The sequence below is a fragment of the Zingiber officinale genome, chromosome 10A (assembly GCF_018446385.1).
Source record: "Zingiber officinale cultivar Zhangliang chromosome 10A, Zo_v1.1, whole genome shotgun sequence".
Taxonomy (NCBI): Eukaryota; Viridiplantae; Streptophyta; class Magnoliopsida; order Zingiberales; family Zingiberaceae; genus Zingiber; species Zingiber officinale.
Window position 1 is genome coordinate 75,403,610 of NC_056004.1, and position 23,499 is coordinate 75,427,108.

The window sequence follows — 23,499 nt, forward strand, 5'->3', positions numbered from 1 at the left end:
TTAGATATATCTTACTAGGCATGTCTATTGGTATTCACTAAGTTGTTGAACTCACCCCCATGGACACTATCTTTTTCAGGTACCAGGTTGTTTATGGAGTCGCTTGGAGTATCCTGACTGCCGGTCCCCACGTCACATTAGAAGACCAGTCTTCGCATTTTATTTATGTTTATCGTGATATATGGTATGTGTGTATTTGGCTTTGTGTTCCGGTTTTGCTTCCAGAGTATTGTGTTGTGGTGTGGTGTAAGCCTAGTCGGCTAGCCTGTCATGTATTTTTGGTTTTCTATCGTTTTTCTGCTGTGTTTTGGATTTTTGTTCCAGCCGAGTGGGCTGATGATATAAACTGCGTGGATGACTTTGTGTTATATTTTTATTATTGTTATTGTTCCGGCCGTGTTGGCCGAGGTATATGTGGCCCTGAGGGTTTTGTATAAATGCTTCAGATTGTCACCCGTACAGAGGAGGTGCTGCCGAAATTTCTTCGGACAGGGACTCCCCCGGGGCGTGACATGCATATCCCAAGAAATGGAGTTTGCCTGGAAACTAGACAAATACTGAGACTTAGTCTCAACTACCAACTCCATCTTAGTCTCAAATCCAAAACCCGACTTCCTCTCTGGCTCAATCTCAGGTCTCGACATCGATACCAACATCTCGGCCTCAGTCGCCGACAGCCTCGACATCTCAGCTCCAGAACCTGACATCCTCTTTGACTCAGTCTCATATCTCGACATCAACACCAATATCTCGGCCTTAGTTGTCAACATCCTCCATATCTTAGCTCTAGAACGTGACATCTTCTCCGGCTCAGTCTCAGATCTCGACATCAACACCAACATCTCAACCTCAATCGCCAACATCCTGCACGTCTCAGTCTCAGATCCAGAACCTGACATCCTTCCACGCCTCAATCTCATATCCCAGCGTCATATCTGGCTCGGCCTTAGTGTCGACACCCTCCAAGCCTCAGCATTGGATCCTGACTTCATCATACGAAGGGCATGTGGATAAGGAGATAGCATAACCGCCTCCTCAATGAAGTCGTTCCTCCATTAGTATTCTAGAACACATGGCACCAAATGAATGGAGAGGCAGTTAAGAGGCTGTCAGATGCCTTTCTTCAAACACATGGCATTTGGTGAATGGGGAGGCAACTGACGACAGCCAGATCTGATTCCCCCCTCCCACACACACACACACACACTGGCTCGTATGAGGAAGATGGAGAAGTACACAGGCAGCGTCTAACGAGAATATGCTCTTCTATTATGGCAAAAGGCGAATACGCTCACCCCCAACGCCCCCGTCAACCCGTCTCAAGGCCAACACGGAGGAGGTAAATCACGGGCGGTTACTAGCCTTTGGAATAGTGACTAGCACATAAGGGAGGTATTTACCTCGGCTTTGCTGAAATTCGAACCCCATACCTCATTATGGCAAGGGAATTTGCTCTTCTAGCAACTATATAAGGGTAGAGGCAAAGGATTTCTTCCCCATTCTTGGACTTCACCAAGTTCGATACTTCTTCTCTATCTTCTTTCTTCATCTTAACTTGGGCATCGGAGTGACCTGCCAAGATCCATCCCCAGCATCATTCTAACTCTATTTTGGAATACATCTCAAGTCCCTTCATTCTCTTCACCGACGATATCTGGAGAACGCACAAATTAGTCTGTTTATTGATTAATGGCTTGACCATCTATAATATTTGGCCAGAATACTAATCATTAAAAAAAGCAGGAGTCTTGTGATAAAATTATTGAAATTTGAATTAAAATATTTAGGAATATTTCAATTTTGTGGCCCGTGCTTGGTCCACTACTTCCAACTCGACATTACGTGACCCAGACTTTCTCAAGACTACTAGGCATAATTCATATCAAACTGTTAAAATGATTGTTCAAACTTGACTTGATTTCTTTTTTATGAACTTGAGCTTGACTTGAACTTAGTTCGTTTAAACATTATCGAACTTTCAATTCATACTTGTTTTATTATTTGAATCTTTTACATTTTAAACTTGCTTAATAGTTATTGAGCTTGATAATACAAACTTATTTATTTATTTTAAAATTTTATTTATTTATTTAACAAATTGATAAGAGCTTTATTGATGAACATTATTCATGAATATTATTCACGATATTATTCATCAATGTTAACAAGCTAAACACGTGTTCAAATTTATTCATTTAATTAAACGTGTTGTTCAAATTTATTTATTTAATTTATCTTATGTATATTGAATAAACATAAATAAGCTCTTAACAAATTGAACATCAAACTTATTCATAAATATTCGATTCATTTACAATCCTAAAAGAGCCAACTTCTTAAGAAGATTAAAAAATCTACCTCAATTATTTTGTTCTTTGAAGACCATCCCAATTTGTTCTAATATATATTACCTATCATTCTATAATTGTATTTGGTCTATAATATTATTACTTTTTAAAATGCTAGAATATTAAATTTTGTCCGAGAAATATAACAGTTGTGTGATTATCTTCTAAAAAAGCTCTCTAGTTACTAGTTGAGTGATCGTCTTCAAGAGAACTAGTTTAGTTCACATCGCTATAAACAAAATGAAAGAAGAAAACCATATAAAATATTACATTTTAGATAATGAAGATTCTTAATCCAGATGATCGAGTAGAGCATCAATACTCTCTTTATCATTGTTAGTTGTCTGAATGTATCTACGTAAACAAGAATACACATTATGTAGCTAATATTACATATATAAAACAGGGAAATATAACTCTTGAAGAGAACCTTTGCATGTGTAACCAAGTGATTAAGCAATAAAATCATGTTAATAAAGATAGTTTCTTCGAGATTACTATGAAAAAAGAAATTGAAATTATCTAATTACCGCACCAACCAATTGGAAGTAACACATATAGATAGTAGAATAGTAAAAGATTAATAATTATAATTTTAACAACTAAATAAAAAGTCTAATTAAAGTCAATACTTGGATGCCAACAGAATTTCTTTGTTATAAGCTAAGTTTTGTAGCATTCAAGAGAACCATCAACTCAAATTTTTTTTTTTTTAGGCAAAAGGCATATTTAAAGTCCACAATGTTCATAAAGATAGCATAGGGAATTAAACTCCAAGTTCCATCGTAGAGAAGAGCATCAAATTTTGTGATTAGCGATGTGTCAATTTGAATCCTTGACTACTTGTGTGAAGCTAGAGGATACACTGTTTGTGTGAAGTAGGTCAATTCAATGGAAGATGTAAAAACCATCAACGCCCCCTCAAGAGGATATTGAGTGACAACTTGAGTACATTGCTCAATAGATGTCACTAAGGGGGCATTGAGGAGCATCAGAGTCAATTGCCAATGGAGATAGGGGCAAACAAAGGAGGTTGCGACGATTGTGAAGTCACAATATTTGGTCAACCGAGTTAGGCTTGGTGGTCAACTTGAAGTTACGGGTCATGCTTGGCAGGACCCTTGACAAACTAAGCCAGGTCCAACTTGACACACTAAAAAAATAAATCAATTGGGCTCAAGTTGTCCTGCCCAGGCCTAGTCAACCAGTTTTGACGCCTCTAACTCTTTGCATGCCTCTAACTAGATGTCATCTTCCAACACGGTGGCACAAGGCGAATATGCTTGCTCCAGCGCCTCTGCCAACCCATTATAGTGCTAACATAGAGGAGGTAAATCATGAGTGGCTACTAGCCTTTAGAATAGTGACGGACATATGAGGAAGGTATTTACCTCAGTTATACCGAAATTTGAACTTCAGATCTCATGGTGACAGCACCTCATACGCTAGCCACTAGACCGTCCCGAGGAGACTTCATCTTCCAACACGCTCTATAAGAAAGGAATCATAAACTCAAATATGACAAACTACAAGGCAAAAAGGTGATTATGAGTGATACACTTTACTGCAGAAACAAGTTATGTTTGCCAAGAGCTAGGCTTTACTGACTAGTAAGTCAACTGGGTACAAGCATTCCAAGTTTCAGAGCATGAAAATACATCATCCATCCACACAGAAAAAATGTTAGCAAAGTGCTTCTCAGCTCTTGGTTTATGTCCTCAGTTATCTTGAACAAGTGCGGAAAAAAGCATCTGATTTATGTCCTCATCAGTGCCATTCTCATCACCTGAAATAATAGTGTATATCACCCTCCTATCTGTTAGAAAATATACAAACGAAGAAGCTTACCAATCTTTGCTCTCACTTGACTTGTCCATTCATCAATTACCTATAAATATATTGCAAACAAGTGAACTTGTTTTGCCCAGGAGAATGGTCCCAAATGGTTAATAGGCAGTCTAAAGATGATTCATAACTTGGAGAATCATAAGAATGTTTCGACTTCGAGGAAAACAAGTGAGATTATGCAAAAAAAAAACTACCAGTAATATGAGATACATAGATAATTAAAAGCAGATACTACATACACAAACTATACGAGTCATTCCTTCTATGAAGACTTCACCATCTACTACAACTTTGGTACTTGGACCTTCATTTATCCCCTCTATACCTGCATCGAGTACCTAGACTCCGAGTGAACACTCAATATTTCTATTGATGTATAAAAACTTATTGAAGCGACCATGTGTAGGCTTAGTTCCCCACCGTGCCAGATACCTATACTGGAGTCCATCTAGCATAGCCCTACTGAACAATGTCCATATAATACAGAGAAAAATTTCACACTTCGCAGCAATTGTATTGTAGCTGATTGTTTAAGCCGTCTGTGTGGGACTGCCAATTATTTACTAATCAATGTAAACATGTAAAATCTCATACATCTTCAAATTTAACTAATAAATCAATGCAACTTTGTGATAAAAAATTACAATGCTATTAAAAGGCATGCCTAAGTGTTACATGTATTAATAGATTGCATATATAAATGATATCTGATAAAGAGTATGTAATGCATTTCTCATAAGTCTGATGAATATGACCTTAGCACCTAATTGCCAATTGTAAGTAAAAAAATTATCCCAAAAAAAATATACAAAAAAGAGTAATATAAGACTGTGTTTATGGATTGAGAAAGCTTATTGAGTTTGGAAGTTGGTAGCTTACAAAATTTTACTGCCGAATGTTTATGAAATCAAGATTAATGTTACAAGTTCCCATATATCAAAATTGCAGATTGAAATAATGAACAGTTCTTGAAAGTTATAGAAAAGTGTAAAGTAATCTGAGTTCTTACATTGAATCAGATAAGGCACTCTGTTTTAACAAACTAAAGCAAAAGGATTGAGAATAGCCAAATATCATAAAGTAGCATATGTAAACCACAGCTACAAGTAAATAATTTTTATCTAAAACAAGAAAATGAACTTCAAAAACAGGAGGTGAGGTATTTAACAGACAATCTCATACTTATAAGAAATTCAGTGCAAATTTCCAGAGTGAACAAAAAAAAATACAGCATCAAGACGTTATTTTCAAAGACTAAACTGAAAACAAAAAGCATTTCCAGATTATAGTAACCTCATATGCTGATAGTTATATGTTATATCTCTATCTCATTTTTTTTCCTAATATAGGCCAACAACACCTAAATTATCATATGATCATGCATTATCCACTTTGTGTACTTAGCTGATGTTAGATCCAAGGTGTGGATTGAAGAAGGAAAGGAATAAAAAATTAAAAAAAAAAAAACAGTCCGGTGCACGAAGCTCCCTTCAATGTGGGATCCAAGGAAGCATCTATTGTACACAGTCTCTCTGCATTGCAAGAGATTGTTTCCTGACTCGAACCATGACCATCAAATCACATGATAGCAACTTACCGTTGCGCCAAGGCTCCCGAAGAAAGGAATCAAAGGAAGAAAAAAACTCTTTACAAACACCTCTCGGCGACTCTATCAGGTTTGTGAAGATCTCATGACCATCCTCAGTGACCATCAGATCAAGGATTCAATGTCAAGTTATCTGGGTTCAGTCTCTAGCCTTCTTTGTGACTTCAATGAATTGCTACCGCCTGCGGCCACTCCTGTTGAAGAGCTTGAAAATCGGAAGAATTTTTTATGTCTCTGGCTTTATATGGTCTGCCCACAGATTATTCTCATGTCCGTGATCAGATCTTGGGCAGCCCCACAGAAGCTACCATGGACAATACCTGGGTGACTCTTCTCTGTGTCCCAACCAAAGTCTTGACGATGCCTTCTTCCGTTCCTGTCGACTCATCAGCTTTGGTCTCTCGACACAAAGGACCTCCACCTCGCAAAGGTGGCAAAGGACGTCCTTGGTGTGATCATTGCCACCGACCGGGACACACGATTGATAAGTGCTGGAGTCTACATGGTCATCCTCCTCATGCTGCTCAGATTGTTCAGAGTTTTGTTGCTTCTTCAGCTTCCACTTCACAGTTAACACCTGATCCGACTCCTACACCTTCCTATACTGACTTTTTGAAATGGTTTGAGGATCGTCAGGCTTCTGGTTCCACTGCTCCCATTGCACACGCTGGTACTTCCTTTGCTGGCATATCTCGTTCTTCGGGTCCTTGGGTTCTTAATTCTGGGGCCACCGATCATATCACTGGTAATAAATCTCTATTTTCCTCTATCACTACTTCTGGTAATTTACCAATGGTCACCATGGCCAATGGTTCCCAAACTCAATCCCAGGGTATTGGCATTGTTCATCCTTCTTCATCTCTTTCCATTCATAATGTTCTTTATGTTCCCGGAGCCCCCTTTAATTTATTGTCGATAAGTCAACTTACTCGACCTCTTGATTGTGTCATTTCTTTTACTAACACATCTATTTCCTTACAGGACCGGAGGACGAGGAGGATGATTGGCTTCGGATGTGAGTCTCATGGCCTATATCGGCTTCAACAACCCTCTTTTGTTGGTTCGACGGTGGCATCTCCACTTCTTATTCATGCTCAGTTGGGACATCCAGGTCTTAATAAGTTGAAACAGTTACATCCTAGTCTTTCTCACTTAGAGTCTTTATCTTGTGAGCCGTGTCAATTAGGTAAGCATGTTCGTAGTTCTTTTTCTCCTCGCATTGAGAGTCGGGCAATGTCTCCTTTTGCTTTGGTTCATTCTGATGTTTGGAGTCCGAGTCGTGTTTCTTCTACAATGGGGTCAAGATATTTTGTTACTTTTATAGACGATATTTCCTGTTATACATGGTTATATCTGATGAAGGATCGTTCAGAATTGTTTTCTATTTTTGAATCCTTTTTCCTTGAAATAAAAACTCAATTTGGTACTTCCCTTCGAACTTTGCAAAGTGATAATGCACACGAGTATTTATCTACTCAGTTTCGTACCTTCTTGACATCTCATGGTGTGTTGCATCGCACGTCTTGCCCTCATACCCCTCAACAGAATGAGGTAGCAGAACGCAAGAATTGTCATCTCCTTGAGACCACTCGGACTCTTCTTCTCCATTCTCATGTCCCTCATCAGTTTTAGGGTGATGTCGTACTTACTGCGTGTTATCTCATTAATCGCATGCCTTCATCCACTCTCCAGGGTAAAATACCTCATCAGGTACTTTATCCGCATCAGTCTCTTCATCCTTTACCACCTCGAGTCTTTGGTTCTATATGTTTTGTTCGTGCTCTTGATCCCGGCATTGACAAACTCTCTCCCCGGTCTCATAAGTGTGTCTTGGGTACCCACGGTCTCAGAAAGGGTACAAGTGTTATTCCCCTACTCTTCGTCGGTACTTCATCTCTGCTGATGTCACATTCTTTGAGTCAGCTTCTTTTTTTGGGCCTTCCGCTTCACAGTCCGAGGTTTCTCCCTCTCCACCTGCACCAATAACTATCTTTTGTCCTCCGGAGGCACCTCTATCATCTCCAGCCTCGTCTCCTCCTTTGCAGGTTTATCAGCGTCGTCCTCGTTCTGCTTTGCCGCCGACCAACACTGACATTGCTGTGGGCACATCTTTGGAGCCAAGTCCTTCGTCGTTTCCTCCGGTCCCATCTCCTGACTCTGATGTTCCTATTTTACTTCGAAAGGGTATGCGTTCCACTCGCAATCCTTCTCCTCACTATGTTTCTTTAAGCTATCATCGTCTTTCTCCATCCTATTATTATTGTCTGTCTTTCTTGTCGTCTGTTTCTCTTCCAAAGACTGCAGGTGATGTCTTTGCCCATCGGATGGAAATAGGTTATGCTTGAGGAAATGAGTGTCTTACAGAGCAGTGGGACTTGGAACCTCATTCCTCTACCTCCTGAGAAGTCAGTGGTTGGTTGTCGATGGGTGTTTACGATGAAAGTTGGTGTAGACGGCACGGTAGATCGACTTAAGGCCCGTCTCGTCACTAAAGGCTATACTCAGGTATTTGGATTGGATTATGAAAACACTTTTTCTCCTGTTGCCAAGATATCTTCTGTACGTCTTTTTCTGTCTATTGCTGCAATTCGTCATTGACCCCTTCATCAATTGGACATCAAAAATGCATCCTTACATGGTGATCTGCTCGAGGAAGTTTACATGGAGCAACCTCCGTGTTTTGTTGCTCAGGGGGAGTCTTCTGATCTTGTATGTCGCTTGCGGAAATCTTTATATGGTCTCAAGCAATCACCCAGCACATGGTTCAATAGATTTAGTACCGTAATTCAACAGTTTAGCATGACTCGAAGCGAAACTGATCATTCTATCTTTTATCGCCACTCATCTACTGGTTGCATCTATGTAGTGGTTTATGTTGATGATATTGTCATCACAGGAAATGATCATCTTGGGATTTCACAAGTAAAACAACATCTTTTCAAACATTTTCAGACAAAGGATCTCGGCAAACTCAAATATTTCCTAGGGATAGAAGTGGCACAGTCTAAAGATGGGATCATTATATCCCAAAGGAAGTATGTAATGGATATTCTGGAAAAAACAGGAATGTTAAACTCAAAGACAGTCGATAATCTCATGGATCCTAATGTCAAGCTCCTGCCAAATCAGGGGGAGCCTCTTTCAGATCCTGAACGGTACAGGCGATTAGTAAGAAAACTAAGCTACCTTACTGTCACCCGTCCGGATATCTCATTTGCAGCAAGTGTAGTAAGTCAGTTTCTCAACTCTCCGTGCAAAGAACATTGGGATGCTGTGACTCGCATTATTCGATATATCAGGGTGCACCAGGAAAGGGTCTTCTATATGAAGACAAAGGGCATACTCAAGTTGTGGGGTATTCTAATGCAGATTGGGCAGGATCTCCTCTGATAGAAGATCTACTTCTGGATTTTGTATATTTGTTGGAGGTAACCTTGTTTCTTGGAAAAGCAAAAAGCAGAATGTTGTGCCAAAATGCAGTGCAGAGGCAGAATATCGAGCTATGGCTATAGCCAATCAAGAACTTATATGGCTAAAACAGTTGCTTCAGGAACTAAGATTTGGAGAGGTTACACAAATGTCACTCATATGTGACAACCAGGCCGCCATGCATATTGCCTCAAATCCAATCTTCCATGAGAGGACAAAGCATATTGAAGTTGACTGTCACTTTGTCAGAGAGAAAGTCATATCTGGAGAAATATCTACTAGTTTTATCAATTCACATGATCAACTAGCAGATATATTTACTAAGTCACTGAGAGGTCCCAGAATTGACTACATATGTAACAAGCTTGGTGCATATAATCTATATTCTCCAGCTTGAGGGGGAGTGTTAGAATAAGTAATATATTTGTAGGGGTATTTCTGTAATTATGTACATACTTCTTTCCTATAAAAAGCCTAACCCGTGGTATCCAATACACGTGGTTTTCTTTTGAACATGGTATCAGAGCCTGTGTCCAAACGTCTTTGCAGGTTTTGTAAGTACGGAAGACATTCCTAAGAGATGAATGGATGGTAGTTCGGATAATACAACACAACTGAGCGTCAACCTTCTTCCATAGAGGCCGATCAACAACTGGAACATCTTCTTCAGTTTGAGTGAGATGTGTCTCATATCCCTGTCTAACAAGCCAAAGCTCAATGTGAGATGCCCAAGAGACGTAATTTTTACCATCCAACTGCTCGGAAGAGAGGGGTGCAATGATGTGATTGGTAAAGATTGAGGTATCCGGCTTTGGAACGTCGGATGTAGCCATTGATTAGGTTGGACTCTCCGCCCTCTCAAACTTCAAATATGTTTGTGTTGGTTATTCCGTATTTGTAAACAGCAAAGATGGCTCCATTCAAAATCAAGAGAATGCTACTAAACTGCCTTTCTGTGCTGATCTTGAGCTATTAGTGGATAGAAGGACATCAATAGAACGTGTGTCTGTTCATGTGCAGAATACAGAAGAAGCTCCTGCTCACTTCCAACCAGCCAAAGCTAAACCAGAGTATGCATCAAGGAGCAACTTCTTCGACCTTCTTTATCGGCTTCCAACTCAGATTCTCCCACAATGTAGCTAAGAAGGTACAGCGAGAACACAATCCCCAGAACCTTCTAGGCAAGTTGATGTGGCTCTGGCGGGTCACAGGGGAAGACGCACAGGGAGCAGCAAGGAATTAGTCCGAAGAAGGCCGGGTCGCAGGGGAAGACGCCTTGATCTAGGTTGTGGTGTCAGCGACGGAGAAGAGCCGCGGCTGTGGTGCTCGCGTGAGGAGAGAAGGGAGTCGCCGGCTGAGAGGCGACTGTAGCTCGACGGCTAATGCCCGCGTGAGGAGGCGGAGAGGTCGGCGGCTCCGATTGCGGGAACACGCGAGAGGGAGAGGGAAGCGGAAGAAAGGGAGGGACTCGACGACAGCCTTGTTGATGCCGCCCGAGGAGGGATGACCTGCGGCGTCGGCAGCTTGCAAGGCGAAGCGACGGTCGCGACGGCGCTTGAGGTATGCAAGTAGGGATTTTGAGCACAGAGAAGAGAGAGCTCGGCGGGGTTGGTAGCGACAGCGGAGAAAACTTAAAAAGGAAATTAGGGTTTTCTTAAGAAAATAGGGTTGGCTTTGATACCATATTCAAAAGAAAACCACGTGTATTGGGTCGAAACCGTTGGGAGATATTTAGCAGTAAGGCAAGAACGAAAGTTCGTTCTGCCTATTGGGGTAGAGGAAAAAATGTCTAAAAATATTCTTGAATTCGTCCATCCATTATTTTATAATATATAAACAAAGAAAAAGATAAACAATCCATCCCTTTTCATGAAATAATCTGTGAAAATGTTTCCATAGTTTTGTTTCCGCCCTCCCAAGTAAATAGGGGTTAATGTCTACATGATATATGCTTGCAAGGAATCACATATACATAGAGCATAGCTAATATAAAACTAGAAAACAAAACTTTGACTTTCTTCTAAGGCTTAAGAGAAAACCAAATACGAGACATCAAAAAGGGTATATTAAAACTTGTTTTGATGAAGAAACAATAACATCGAATATTACCTGGTTCAAATTTGAGTATGCAATGTCATCAGATTCCTTCAGGGATGGCAGACCAGAAGAAGACAATAACAGCTGCAGTGAATGTCTTTGCCCAGCCAAAACTGTTCTTGCTTTGTCAATTAAATCCTATTAGTGAAATGGTGATATATGTTTCATTAGCGTTTATTAGTTATTGCAAAGAATGTACATTGTTTTCAATAAAGGTTAGCTTAAACCATATATTAGATAGACCTTCAATGAGTAGCAACAAAATCTAATCAATATCCATCACACATTCGTTTCTATACTGAATCTTAAGAAGATCATTCAAGGGTTTAGATAGTGCAGGCTAATGGAACAAGATCAAGTCAGCATTCAATATGGTGTATATGTTGTCCATATTTTTTTCAAAAATAATCTTATATTGCTAATAATGCATATCACCATGTGTCAAAGATATATGAGTTTACATATATATAATGTATTAAGTTAAACAGCTAAAGAAATCAATATAAAAAAAAATTATATCTATCACTTAATACATAAGTTAATCATCCTAGGCAATTGATAACCCCAAATGAAATATTATACATATCAATCTTCTTTCTTTGTCAATCAAATCCTGTTAGAAAAACAGTGATTATAGATTTCATTAGCATTTATTAGTTATTGCAAGAATCTATACTTTTTGAAGAAAGGTCAGCTCAAACCATATGATAGATAGACCTTCAATGTGCAGCAACAAAATCTAACAAGTATTCATCACACTTTACTATAGTGAATCTTAAGAAGATCAAGGGCTTAGATACTGCAGGCTAATAGAACATGATTGAGTCACCATTCAACCTTATATTGCCAAATGCATATCACCATATGTGAAGGATATATATGAGTATACATCTATATAAAATATCAAATTAAACAACTAAAGAAATCAATAAAAACAAAATTTTATCTATCAATTAATAAATAAATTAATCATCCTAGACGATCAATAACTCTTGAAATATTTTACATATCAACCTAAGAAATACATGCAACACAAAAGACATGGCATATAACAATGTATGTTAACCGATCCACATAATTTTTACATAAAACAAATTTTACGAGTTGACGTAAGCAATATATAGAATATGCTTATTATTTGTATAATTTGCAAAAATCATTAATTAACTCATTATTAACTTGGACATGGCTTAGATTTTAACAGAATAGGGATTGATTTAACCTATATAGTCCTTAAGCATACAAAAGTGGATACAGTATTATAAGCATGTGCAGGCTCTTTAAAATAATGAACAATATTGCATTGAAGCCTAACAGAAATAAAGTACATACGGATCTCACATAAATTGTGCGCTCACCAACCCTTCATCCTTACATATGAAATATGACTTTTACTGATTAACTGGTTTCTGGAGAGGAAAAAACTTTACATCCTGATTGCTACTTTGCCAAGCTTAAAAATTCTTCCGAATTACCACTGACACATACTGCTGAATTTCACTGCAATTGGCAGAAAGCATAAGGAAAAAGCCTGACCCACACAACTACTTTGTTTGTTCAAACCTACCCATTACAGGGGTTTTTCTTCTTAGAACCATGTAATTTCTAAATTCATAACTAACTCGCAAAAGTATTGATGCTTGTTACTCCTCCAAAGAGATAGAATAATTTTTCATGCTGATATCACACCATCCATCTAGATAGATCCACTCCCATTAGCACTAAGGAAAGCTAGGTAGTTAAATCATTTAATATAAATTCTCCAAGATAATTTTTATATTCAATCAACTATTCCATGTTAAGTGGTGGGATAAATGGAAGAAAAATGTACCTGCTTTTCAGCAAGAAGCTCACGGCAGAGTTCCTTCAGTGAAACCAAGTCCTCCTGGATCTTCTTGATCCGAGCAACAATCTTGCACGGATTAACCTATGAACCACAGAAAAAGTATTCAAATCAACAAACAAATAAATAAAGGAAACTGTTTAGTTATTGGTTCAGTGAACTGATATTGGTATCTAGGATTTGTTGATTAGACTAACGCCGTCTGGGTACGATTGTTGGAACTCCTGGTCGAGCTGGCACTGCACGAGGATAAGTTCTTGGCTTGCCTTGCTCAAGACCTTCATCACATCATCCACCGCTGGGTGATGATGGTGGTGTCGCCACAGGTCTGCCATCACTATACCTTCCTCGTGCTGCTCTGGCCTTTGCCAAATTTTAGAATCCAATCTGGTTTATCAAAGCCAACCAATGTCCAACAGACCAAACATTATCAACTGCTAGATACAAGATAGCCATTGCATAAAGATGTGTGTAATTTCAGGTGTGAAAAATCACTAGTTTTGATTCATCATATATTTAACTGGTTCAAAGGGAAAAAAATGACTGATGCAAAGTTTTTTGAGTAATCATAGATTGTGTAGACAATCATATTTCACCAACCATTGACACATCCTCAAACTTCATTACATAATCTTCTCAAGGGCATACACGATTATAAAAAAAAATAGTCACAAATTTATAAGTTGACAAACCGATAGCAAAGTCCAATTAGTGACAAAAACTAAGACGTGTATCAGTGCATGTCATTGAGATGAAATAATATTACCAAATAACAACATTTAATTAAGGAGTACTGAGAAAATGAATTCTATAAAGAATCTCAAAGAAATTGACACACGGCTAGTTGATTTTCATTCCAAATTATCACCTCGTATGCAGTTTACTCTGAAAACCCATTGCATTTCCCAACACCAGGATAGGAAGCAAGGGAGAAACTAAAACATGATTTCACACAGAGAATCGAGTTTCCGGCTAATCCTGTAGACACGAAGAGCGAGGAGGGAAACATTATGAAGCAAGCAATAGATCCCCTTCCAGGCTCGGGTACGTACCGAGAGAAGATCCGGATTTGAAGGGTCGCAGCGAGGGCTTCGTGGAGTGATTCTAGAGACTCTTTCTCCTCCACCTGCAGCCCCAACTGCCGCTTGATGACGATGAAGAGGAGGAAGAGGAGGAAGGAGTGTGGAAGGAAAGCGATTGCGAGGGTTTCTGCCTTCGACCGTCGAGCAGTTCGAGAGTGGCGGTCGAGTGCAGGAGTGTTTCAAAATAGGACGGGCCGTGAGCTGAAGGAGCGTGACATCACAACCGTCCAAATATCACTCAGTTTGAACCCTTACCTCTAAAACACTCAAATAAATAATAATAATAATAATAATAATAGTTATAATTATAATAATAATTAAAATTTGAATTACAAAGTGTATAAATATTCTGAAGGTAAACTTTTAACAAATCATGCAACTCTTTATGCGTTTTACCCGGCCTCGGGGGCTCCGGTACAACGGTAAAGTATTCAATTATCTCTCAAACACAAACGATCTAAATTATCTATTATATTTAAATCATAATTTATTTAATTAATCTTTATAAATAACATCAATTAAAATATTATGAAAGTATAATCTTCTTATAATTGATCTAGAAATATGTCATACAATTTAAATAAAAATTATATACACATAATCCATAAACTCTAAATATATGTCTGATAGGTCCAATGACTAGCGCATGAAGTGTTGCCGTCATGAGATCTGGGGTTCGAATCTCGACAAAGTCGAGATAAAATATCTCCCTTATATGCTAGTCATTATTCAAAGGCTAGTAGCCGTCCGTGATTTATCTCCTCCAACCCTGGAATCGATTGACGGGAGCGCTGAGGACGAGCATATTCATTTTTACCACCATGTTAAGTATATATAAAAATAAAAATCCTATATACTAGATATACATATTAGTTCCAACCTATCTCACTTCTTGAATTAAATTTGTCGGATAATACTGTAACTTCTCGAAAATATATGAGTATCCTTTTTAGTAAAACAGAAACCTCACTTTTAATTTTTTTTCAACATTCATCTGTGATGAAAACAATTATTACATTATAATTAAAATAAAGTAACTCATATAATCAATAAATTAAACTAAGCTAACAACAAGTACAACATCTATATATTTAACTCAAGATAATAAACAAACTCACATAATAAATACATTAAATTCAATAAACAGATTCTACACTTTCTAACATAATCAATATATTAAACTCACACATGATAGTCTATTTTTTTGATATCGATTCCTTATCCATTATTGTTATAATAAATTAACCAACAATAAGTCAACACCTTCAAAATAATTATAAATAATATAACAAAATATTAACACAAATATAAGTCTGAAATAATAACAAAACAATCAAACAATTAATTACCAACTTCATTGTTCATTAATTAACAAGCAAGATAACAAAGGACATAATCACACCGTCAATATTTCATTGGCAGTTTAGGGTTTACGGTTTCATTAATGGAATGTTTCATATAAAGAATCATTTTTAATTAAAATAATAAAAATATTAGTCACAAAGAACAATACTAAAAGGGCATTTGTTAGCTAATCATTAGATTTTCAATAGACAAAAGAAAGGGAAAAGAAAAACAGCATACTAAGACACCCATATACATGTTGAATTTAAGTCTAAATAAATAAATTAAATCAATAAATAAAAGTAGTCGAGCACCATGCATCTTGATGTGTTTTTTGCTTGTCCATATGATTGAATGAAATAGATCTAAAACATGATTAACCTATCAGTAAATTGCTTGTCGGAGATCACCATCAGTCCAACTACAAAGATCTTAAAAGCTGTAAAGGGTGACAATTGACATAATGAAGAAGTGTCCAAGCAAATTGATACGGTTGGTAATAGAGGGGCTCATGAGGAAAGGGTTAGAAAAGTCAAGATTATATGGCGGTCAAAAGTCAAGAGGACGTGGTGGTCAATATTCAAGGTGATGCGGCAGTCAATGGACAGGCTGACGGGGCGGTTAAAGGCAAGCAGGTGTGATAGTCAGAGGGCAGACAAGCTGGCCGATCAAAGGGGCAAAGCAGTTGGAAGACGAGGAAAGACGTCAAGCGGAACACAAGTCACGGGTCGGCATCGGCAGGGCTGTCCCGAGGGAGTCCGAGCTACAAGCCCTTGATTCAAAAGGACTGGAGGTACAAGTCACGGGTCGGCATCGGCAGGGCTGCCCAGAGGGAGGCTGAGCTACCGGCTTCTGATTCAAAGAAGTGTATAGGTCAGAGGTCAGGCAGGCTGGTCGATCAAGGGGGCCAAGCATCTGAAGACGAGGGAAGCCGTCAGTAACACAAGTCACGGGTCGGCATCAGCAGGGTTGCCCGGAGGAAGGCCGAGCTACAGCCTGTGATTCAAAGATCGGAAGTATAGGCCAATGGGTCGGAAGCGGCAGAGCTGATCAGAAGCGATGCAGGTTGAAGATCAGCGTAGCTGTGTCTAGACAGCTAGGGCTGCAGGTCTGCAAGTTGGAGGCCCGGAAATGCGAACCACGGGTGCAGGCCGATGCCGGACACAAGGGATCGGAAGAGCTAAGTAGCACGGGTGCGGAGAATCTCAACGGTCCGCCGAGGAGAGTCATTACATATCAACACTGCGGGCGAAAGCGGAGATTCCTAAGACGAAAAGATGCCCTCATAACCAGTAGTAGTCTGCCAGCTGTCCCCCACTACAAGACAAAATCCATGTACGAAGGCGGAGGTTCCAAAACGGAAAGATGCTTGCACAACAAATAGCAGTACGCCAGGTGTCCGGAACTAGGCGACAAAGCCCAGCGTCTAACGTTTTTTCTGACAGGATGGCAGGCTCCAAAAGGGGGAAGCATAAAAGGCGAAGGATCCCTCGTATGCAGGTATGCGCAGACACTCTCTCGTCACTTTTTTCCGCAACTGTTTTCCTTCTTCTTCTCTCTGTTCTTTCTGGGGAAAAATGACCTGACTTGAGCGTCGGAGGGCCTGATCCGGGGACTTTTTCCCTGGGTTTCGGTCTCTAACGTGAAGGGGGAGATTGTCTGAGTGTGTGCAGGGTCCTGCGGCAGCGTCAGCCACCCGTGGGAGCCGAATCATCTTCTACGACCTTCCGTCAACCATCGGGACACCTCGACCAGCCTCCGTCCGACTCAGCCTCCGGACGAGATCACAGATGAAAGAAAGTATATCAAAATTTTAACAGAATAGAAAAGGATGTCTTACTGTACTATTAGTTAAATAATGAACAATTTACCTCAAACATCCGTCGAAAAACAAAGTGGTTTTGTCGCTCTTGTTTTTAAGCTTTGGGTTGATAATAACCTGTCTGATGAGAACTGATGAGTTATGGAAATTTGATCACAAAGTAAAATAAAAAAGAAACATAAGAGGATCAAATTCTTTTTGTTCTTGAGCTTTAATTTCATTCTTAGGAGCATAACTAATTACTCTGTCGTATCTTCAAGAACAATAATCTGCTAACAAGAATGTATATATCATTCAGTTTCTGATGTCAACGCTAATCAGGTATCGAGCTACAAATAAGAGTAAGGTAGAAGTATCTCCTACTATACCTCTTTTTTTCATAAGAATTAAAGAAAAAAAAGAGTGTCCGTGATGGATATGTCTACACTTATCAATAAAGATAGGCAATGCACATTCCACCTCACAATTTCTGAAGGCTTTATCTCTTAGGAAGATCATGGAAAGGCACTACATAGGTAGACGCTAAAGTTGAGAGTTTCAAGTTATGAGGAAATGGGCATAGCCAAACAAAATATCAAAGAAGAAACAATAGAGAATAACTTCCAAATGGGTAACACACCTACTTTGGCCTGAGAACTCAGAGCATTAGTCCAATCTACCTCTTACGAAACCAAATTACCCAACTCCTAGAAATAAAAAATGGGAACTTAGTTTCCGAATAAGCAAATATCAAGTAGCTACTTTGAGGGCAAACGCTCTGCAATTTCACATTGGCTATTGATACGGTGTATGAATATGGGGTGTGTGAGATGATCTAGCACGGAGTCAAAGCTACAGAAGGGTCAAAAGTCACGCCAGCCTGGAGGTCAGAAGTCTAGCCCTCGTGGCTGGTCAAAAGTTACACCAGCCTGGAGGTCAAAAGTCTAGCCTCCGTGGCAACGCCATCGTGGAGGTCAAGAATCAGAATTACAAGGAGGTCAAGATTCCGGCACACGTGGCTAAAGTCAAAGCTTCAGTTGAGGGACTAGTCAAAGGACAATATTTACGAGGTGGGCCGGATCTGACCTCGAAGGGAATCGAAAATGGACCCGACCCACAGGACCAAAGTCAATTGAGGATCGGACCCATGGGTCAGGTATAATCAGGGATTGGGTGCGACTAGGGAGACAGCTTATTGATTGGATGGGTATACCGAATAAGACTTCCGATGAAGCGATACAGGTCGGGAAGCCGACCCAGCGTGCAGGTCGGGACGTTTATACCATGGATAACAGCGGACAGATGCAGGTCAGGGAGCCGACCCAGCGTGCAGGTCGGGACGGTCATACCATGGATAACAGTGGACAGATACAGGTCGGGAAGCCGACCCAGCGTGCAGGTTGGGGCGTTCATACCATGGATAACAACGGACGGATTCAGGGTATGGAGCGAACCCAGCGTGCGGGTCGGGACGTTTATACCATGGATAACAACGGATGCATGTCAGGGGTCCGACCCAGCGTTGAGGTCGGGACGGTCATACCATGGATAACAAGGATGGACACAGGTCTGGATCCGACCCAGCGTGCAGGTTGGGACGTTCATACCATGGATAAGAACTGACGGACACAGGTCAGTGATCCGACCCAACGTGCAAGTCGGGACGTTCATACCATGGATAACAACAGACGGATTCAGGTCATGGAGCGAACTCAGAGTGCAGGTCGGGACGTTCATACCATGGATGATAACAGTCGGATGCAAGGTCGGGACGTTCATACCATGGATAACAGCGGACAGATGCAGGTTAGGGAACCGACCCAGCGTGCAGGTCGGGACGTTCATACCATGGATCAGTGGACAGATGTAGGTCAGGGATCCGACCCAGCGTGCAGGTCGGGACGTTCATACCATGGATAACAGCGGACAGATGTAGGTCAGGGAACCGACCCAGTGTGCAGGTCGGGACGTTCATACCATGGATAACAATAAGCAGATGCGGGTCGGGAATTAGACCCAACGTGCAGGTCGGAACATACTTGCCTTGGATAACAATAAGCAGAGGCGGTCGAGAATCAGCAGGTCGTCGAGATATACATGCTTCGAATGACCCAGACAAAGGTGGGTCAGGAGGCCAGACACTACGTGACAAATAGACCTGCAAGGAATCGTAACCACTTGTCGAGAACAATCATCACACGTCAGGGAATATTCTAACGGTGGGAGGCTCATACTCCTCTTGGTTCCTCTGCCAGCCTATAAGAAAAAGCCACGTGTCGACCACAGCCAGACAGAGCCTGACATCCGACATTCCCTGACATTCGTTAGGTTCCAGAAGCCTCAGTTGCAGTATAAAAAGGGATGCTTTGTCCCTTACGCAGGTACGCTCACTCGTCATTTCTTACCAGTCTTTTACTTTTCATGCTTTCTCTGTGATTTCTGGGGGAAAAGTACCTGACTTGAGCGTCGGAGGGCCTGACCCGGGGACTTTTTCCCTGGTTTCTGGTTTCTAACGACCGTGGGCTTAGTCTGCGTGTGTGCAAAGCAGTAGCGTCATCATCCTGGTCGTTTCTCTCTATAGGATTGCTCATGCAAACCTTTCCAGGGGGTACCTCGCTGATTCAGCATCTCAACGACTCTCCGTCAACTTTTAGCACAACAAGGCCCGCCTTTATTCGACTCAGCTTCCGGACGGGATCAAATTTGGCGTCGTCTGTGGGAAAACAATAACCTGTTCCGGAACGTGACGATGGAGGAGTCTGGCCGCATTCACGTTACTATGACCGCTGGAGAGTACAAGCTCTTCAAGGAGGCCAAAAGGTTGGCAGCCTCTGAGAGACAGGCAACTGTCTCACGACCACGACAAGCCCCTGCTGAAGCTTCCAAGGAGCCCCTCCCTGTTTCAGATCGGGGTTCCAAAAGAAAGCATCCTGAAGAATTTCCTCAACATCCTTATCACGAGCCTGGTATAGGATATTATCAGCCAGAGCCCCAAGCACAAAGCCTCAAGAAGGAGCAGCCTCAAGCATCTATGGCTGAAAGTTCACAACCGCGGGATTTGAAGAAGGGAAAGGCCCTTGTCATACCTGAGGTGTTCCCCGAAGATCCGGACGAGAAAGTACCTTTCTCGGCCAGGATTCTAAATGAAAGACTGCCTAAGGGTTATAGAGCCCCGTCGATCGGAGAATATGACGGGAGCAAAGATCCGGAAGAGCACTTGCAAAAATTCAAAAACGCAGCCCTGCTGCACCAATATAGCGATGCTGTTAAATGCAGAGTTTTCCTGAATACTCTATCTGGGTCAGCCTTAAAATGGTTCGATGGGTTACCTCAAGGGTCCATCACCTATTTTCTGGACTTCAAAATGGCTTTTCTGCGCCGATTTGCTAGCAGTAAGACATATCAAAAGATAGATCATTGTCTTTTTGCTCTAAAGCAGGAGTCGACTGAGCCCCTAAGAAGTTATATCAACCGCTTTAATCAAGTGGCTCAAGATGTCCCCACTGCCACTTCAGAAATTTTGATGAGCGTCTTTTCCCATGGATTGGGAGAGGGAGAGTTCTTCAGAGATCTCATCAAAAATCCCGCCCGGAATTTTGATGAGATGGTGGAAAAAGCTGCTTCCTACATCAAGGTGGAAGAAGCACAAGCAGCTCGAAGGAAGGCCGAAAGACCACTTCCTTCCGCCAACAAGCAAGAAAGAAGAGCGCCTCAACCACCCCCTCAACCTCTATCGCGAGTCCGGGAAGTCAGACCTGTCTTTCATCCCGGGCCCGAAATTCGACCTGCCCCTCGAGTTGCTGCTGTACATATCCCTCGACCAGGGCCAGGGAGTAATCGGTACTGTACCTATCATAGGTCACATACGCATGATACTAACCGTTGTTTTCAGTTCGCTCGAGACTCCAAGCGAGCTACCGAGATGGGATTGCCTCCGCCTGAGCTAGCCCCTCAGTTGATCAAGATGATGGAGGAACAAAGGGGGGTAAGACAAGTCGGACAACCTCGCCCCGACCTCGTAGGACCTAGCACTCATAAGCCTGGCCGGGGAAAAGAGCCAGAAGGATCACGGGAGGTCGAGAACAGAGGCAATGCAGCCGTCAGAGAGATCCGCATAATCTCTGGAGGGCCAACTGACGAAGATTAAGGGAGAGCACGTAAGTCTCATGTTCGGCGCTTGGAGGTTCATGCCGTCGGATGCAGTCATGAGCAAGCTACTGGCCTTGTTATTAGCTTCAGGCCAGCAGACCTGGAGGGCCTGGAGTTGCCTCATGACGATGCGCTCATTATCAAAGCCATCATTGTCAATAGCCGAGTGGCTCGGGTTTTTGTTGACACTGGGAGCTCGGTCAACATTTTATTTAGGACTGCATTTGAAGAGATGCAGATTGATGCTGCTGAACTTCAGCCAGTAGCTACATCTTTATATGGATTCACAGGCAATGAAGTGAAGCCTATGGGTCAGATTAAGCTGGCTATATCTCTGGGCACCGAGCCACTGGTGCGCACAAGAAGGAGCACGTTTATAGTAGTGGACTCCCCTTCTTCCTACAACGTTATCCTAGGGAGGCCTGCCCTGCATGAATTTAGAGCTGCTGTCTCGACCTTCCACCAAAAAATCAAGTTTCCTGTAGGTGAGCAGGTCGGAGAAGTTAAAGGAGAACAGAAGGTTTCTCGGCGGTGCTATATTGACATAGTCCGAGTTGAAGCTCGGAAAAATCAAAGGATGCAGGATGGAGGTGTTCATGTCGTTCAAGAGGAGCCTCTTCCTATAGCTGAGGAACTCATCCCATGGGAAGAAGTACAATTGCATGCTGAGCGACCTGAAAGTCTGACCAGGGTGGTGAGTGACCTTCCCTCTTTCCTCAAAGAAGAATTAATTCAGTGTTTAATCCGCAATCGGGATGTCTTTGCCTGGTCTACTGAGGAGTTGCCCGGGGTCAAGCCAAAGGTGGCTGAGCACAAGTTGCATCTATTACCTGACTCCCGGCCCTTGAAACAAAAGAAAAGAAATTTCTCAGCTGACCAGAATAAAATAATAAGAGCCGAGGTGGATCAGCTCAAAAAAGCAGGACATATTTGGGAGGTTCAGTTCCCATCCTAGCTCTCCAATGTAGTCTTGGTAAAGAAGCCCAACAATAAGTGGAGAGTATGTATAGACTTCCGGGACCTCAACCAGGCCAGCCCTAAAGACTGCTATCCTCTGCCCCGGATTGATCAAATGGTAGATTCCACAGCCGGATGCGAAAGAATATGTATGCTGGATGCCTATCAGGGGTATCATCAGATACCTCTAGCCCGAGAAGATCAAGAAAAGGTTAGTTTTATTATGGCTGACGGTACTTTTTGTTATACTGTTATGCCCTTTGGCCTCAGGAACGCCGGAGCCACATACCAGCGAATGATGGATAAAATCTTCCGGGAGCAGATCGAGCAAAATGTGGAGGTCTATGTGGATGACATACTCATCAAATCTCCGCTGACCGAAAACTTGATCAAAGATGTGGAGGAAATATGCAGAACTCTCCGACAGTATGGGCTGAAACTCAATCCCTTGAAATGCTTATTCGGGGCTAAAGGAGGAAAATTCTTGGGTTACCTGGTGACTGAGCGAGGAATAGAGGCCAATCCTGAAAAAGTTCAAGTGCTCAAGGATATGCAGCCTCCTCAGAATTTAAAAGAAACCCAGAAGCTGGTCGGTAGAATAACAGCCCTGTCAAGATTCATTTCCAGATCTGCGGACCGGGCCGCTCCTTTTTTCAAGGTGCTAAGGAAGGCCTCCAAGTTCCAGTGGGATGAAGAATGCACTAAAGCTTTTGAAGAGCTGAAGAAGTATCTGGAGACTCTTCCCTCTCTTTTTAAGCCAGTTGTAGGAGAACCCTTATGGGTTTACTTGTCAGCCACCCCTGAGGCTGTAGGGGCAGTGCTTGTTAAAGAACATGACAATGTACAACGACCAGTGTATTTCTTCAGCCATTTATTGAAGGGAGCCGAGTCCCGATACACGACACTCGAGAAGTTGGTTTACGGATTGGTTCTTATGGCTCGGCGGTTACGACCTTACTTTTTATCGCATCCAATCACAGTCTTAACCAACAACA

The 23,499-nt window shown here is 41.5% G+C and overlaps 1 protein-coding gene across 2 annotated transcripts; it reads right to left on the reverse strand.

The window, feature by feature from the left end:
- Positions 1 to 3,855: 3,855 nt before the first annotated feature.
- Positions 3,856 to 14,443, reverse strand: LOC122028069. Of its 2 annotated transcripts, XM_042587091.1 has the most exons (7): positions 14,224 to 14,443; positions 14,040 to 14,149; positions 13,369 to 13,558; positions 13,160 to 13,255; positions 11,341 to 11,466; positions 4,197 to 4,236; positions 3,856 to 4,134 (listed from the first exon to the last, which is right to left on the reverse strand). In XM_042587091.1, exons 2-7 carry the CDS (start codon positions 14,066 to 14,068, stop codon positions 4,067 to 4,069), a joined length of 549 nt encoding a protein of 182 aa, XP_042443025.1. In that variant the 5' UTR covers positions 14,069 to 14,149; positions 14,224 to 14,443; the 3' UTR covers positions 3,856 to 4,066. The 2 variants fall into 2 exon arrangements, with proteins under 2 accessions (XP_042443025.1, XP_042443026.1); XM_042587092.1 differs by lacking the exon at positions 14,040 to 14,149 and having other exon boundaries at positions 14,224 to 14,441.
- Between the last annotated feature and the right edge of the window lie 9,056 nt (positions 14,444 to 23,499).

Coding starts and splice junctions, on each gene's coding strand:
- LOC122028069 (XM_042587091.1), bottom strand. CDS start 14,068: ATGGGTTTTCAGAGTAAACTGCATACGAG. Junction 4,237..11,340: donor CATACTCAAATTTGAACCAG/GTAATATTCGAT, acceptor ATATATTTATAG/GTAATTGATGAATGGACAAG. Junction 4,135..4,196: donor TCAAGTGAGAGCAAAGATTG/GTAAGCTTCTTC, acceptor CTATTATTTCAG/GTGATGAGAATGGCACTGAT.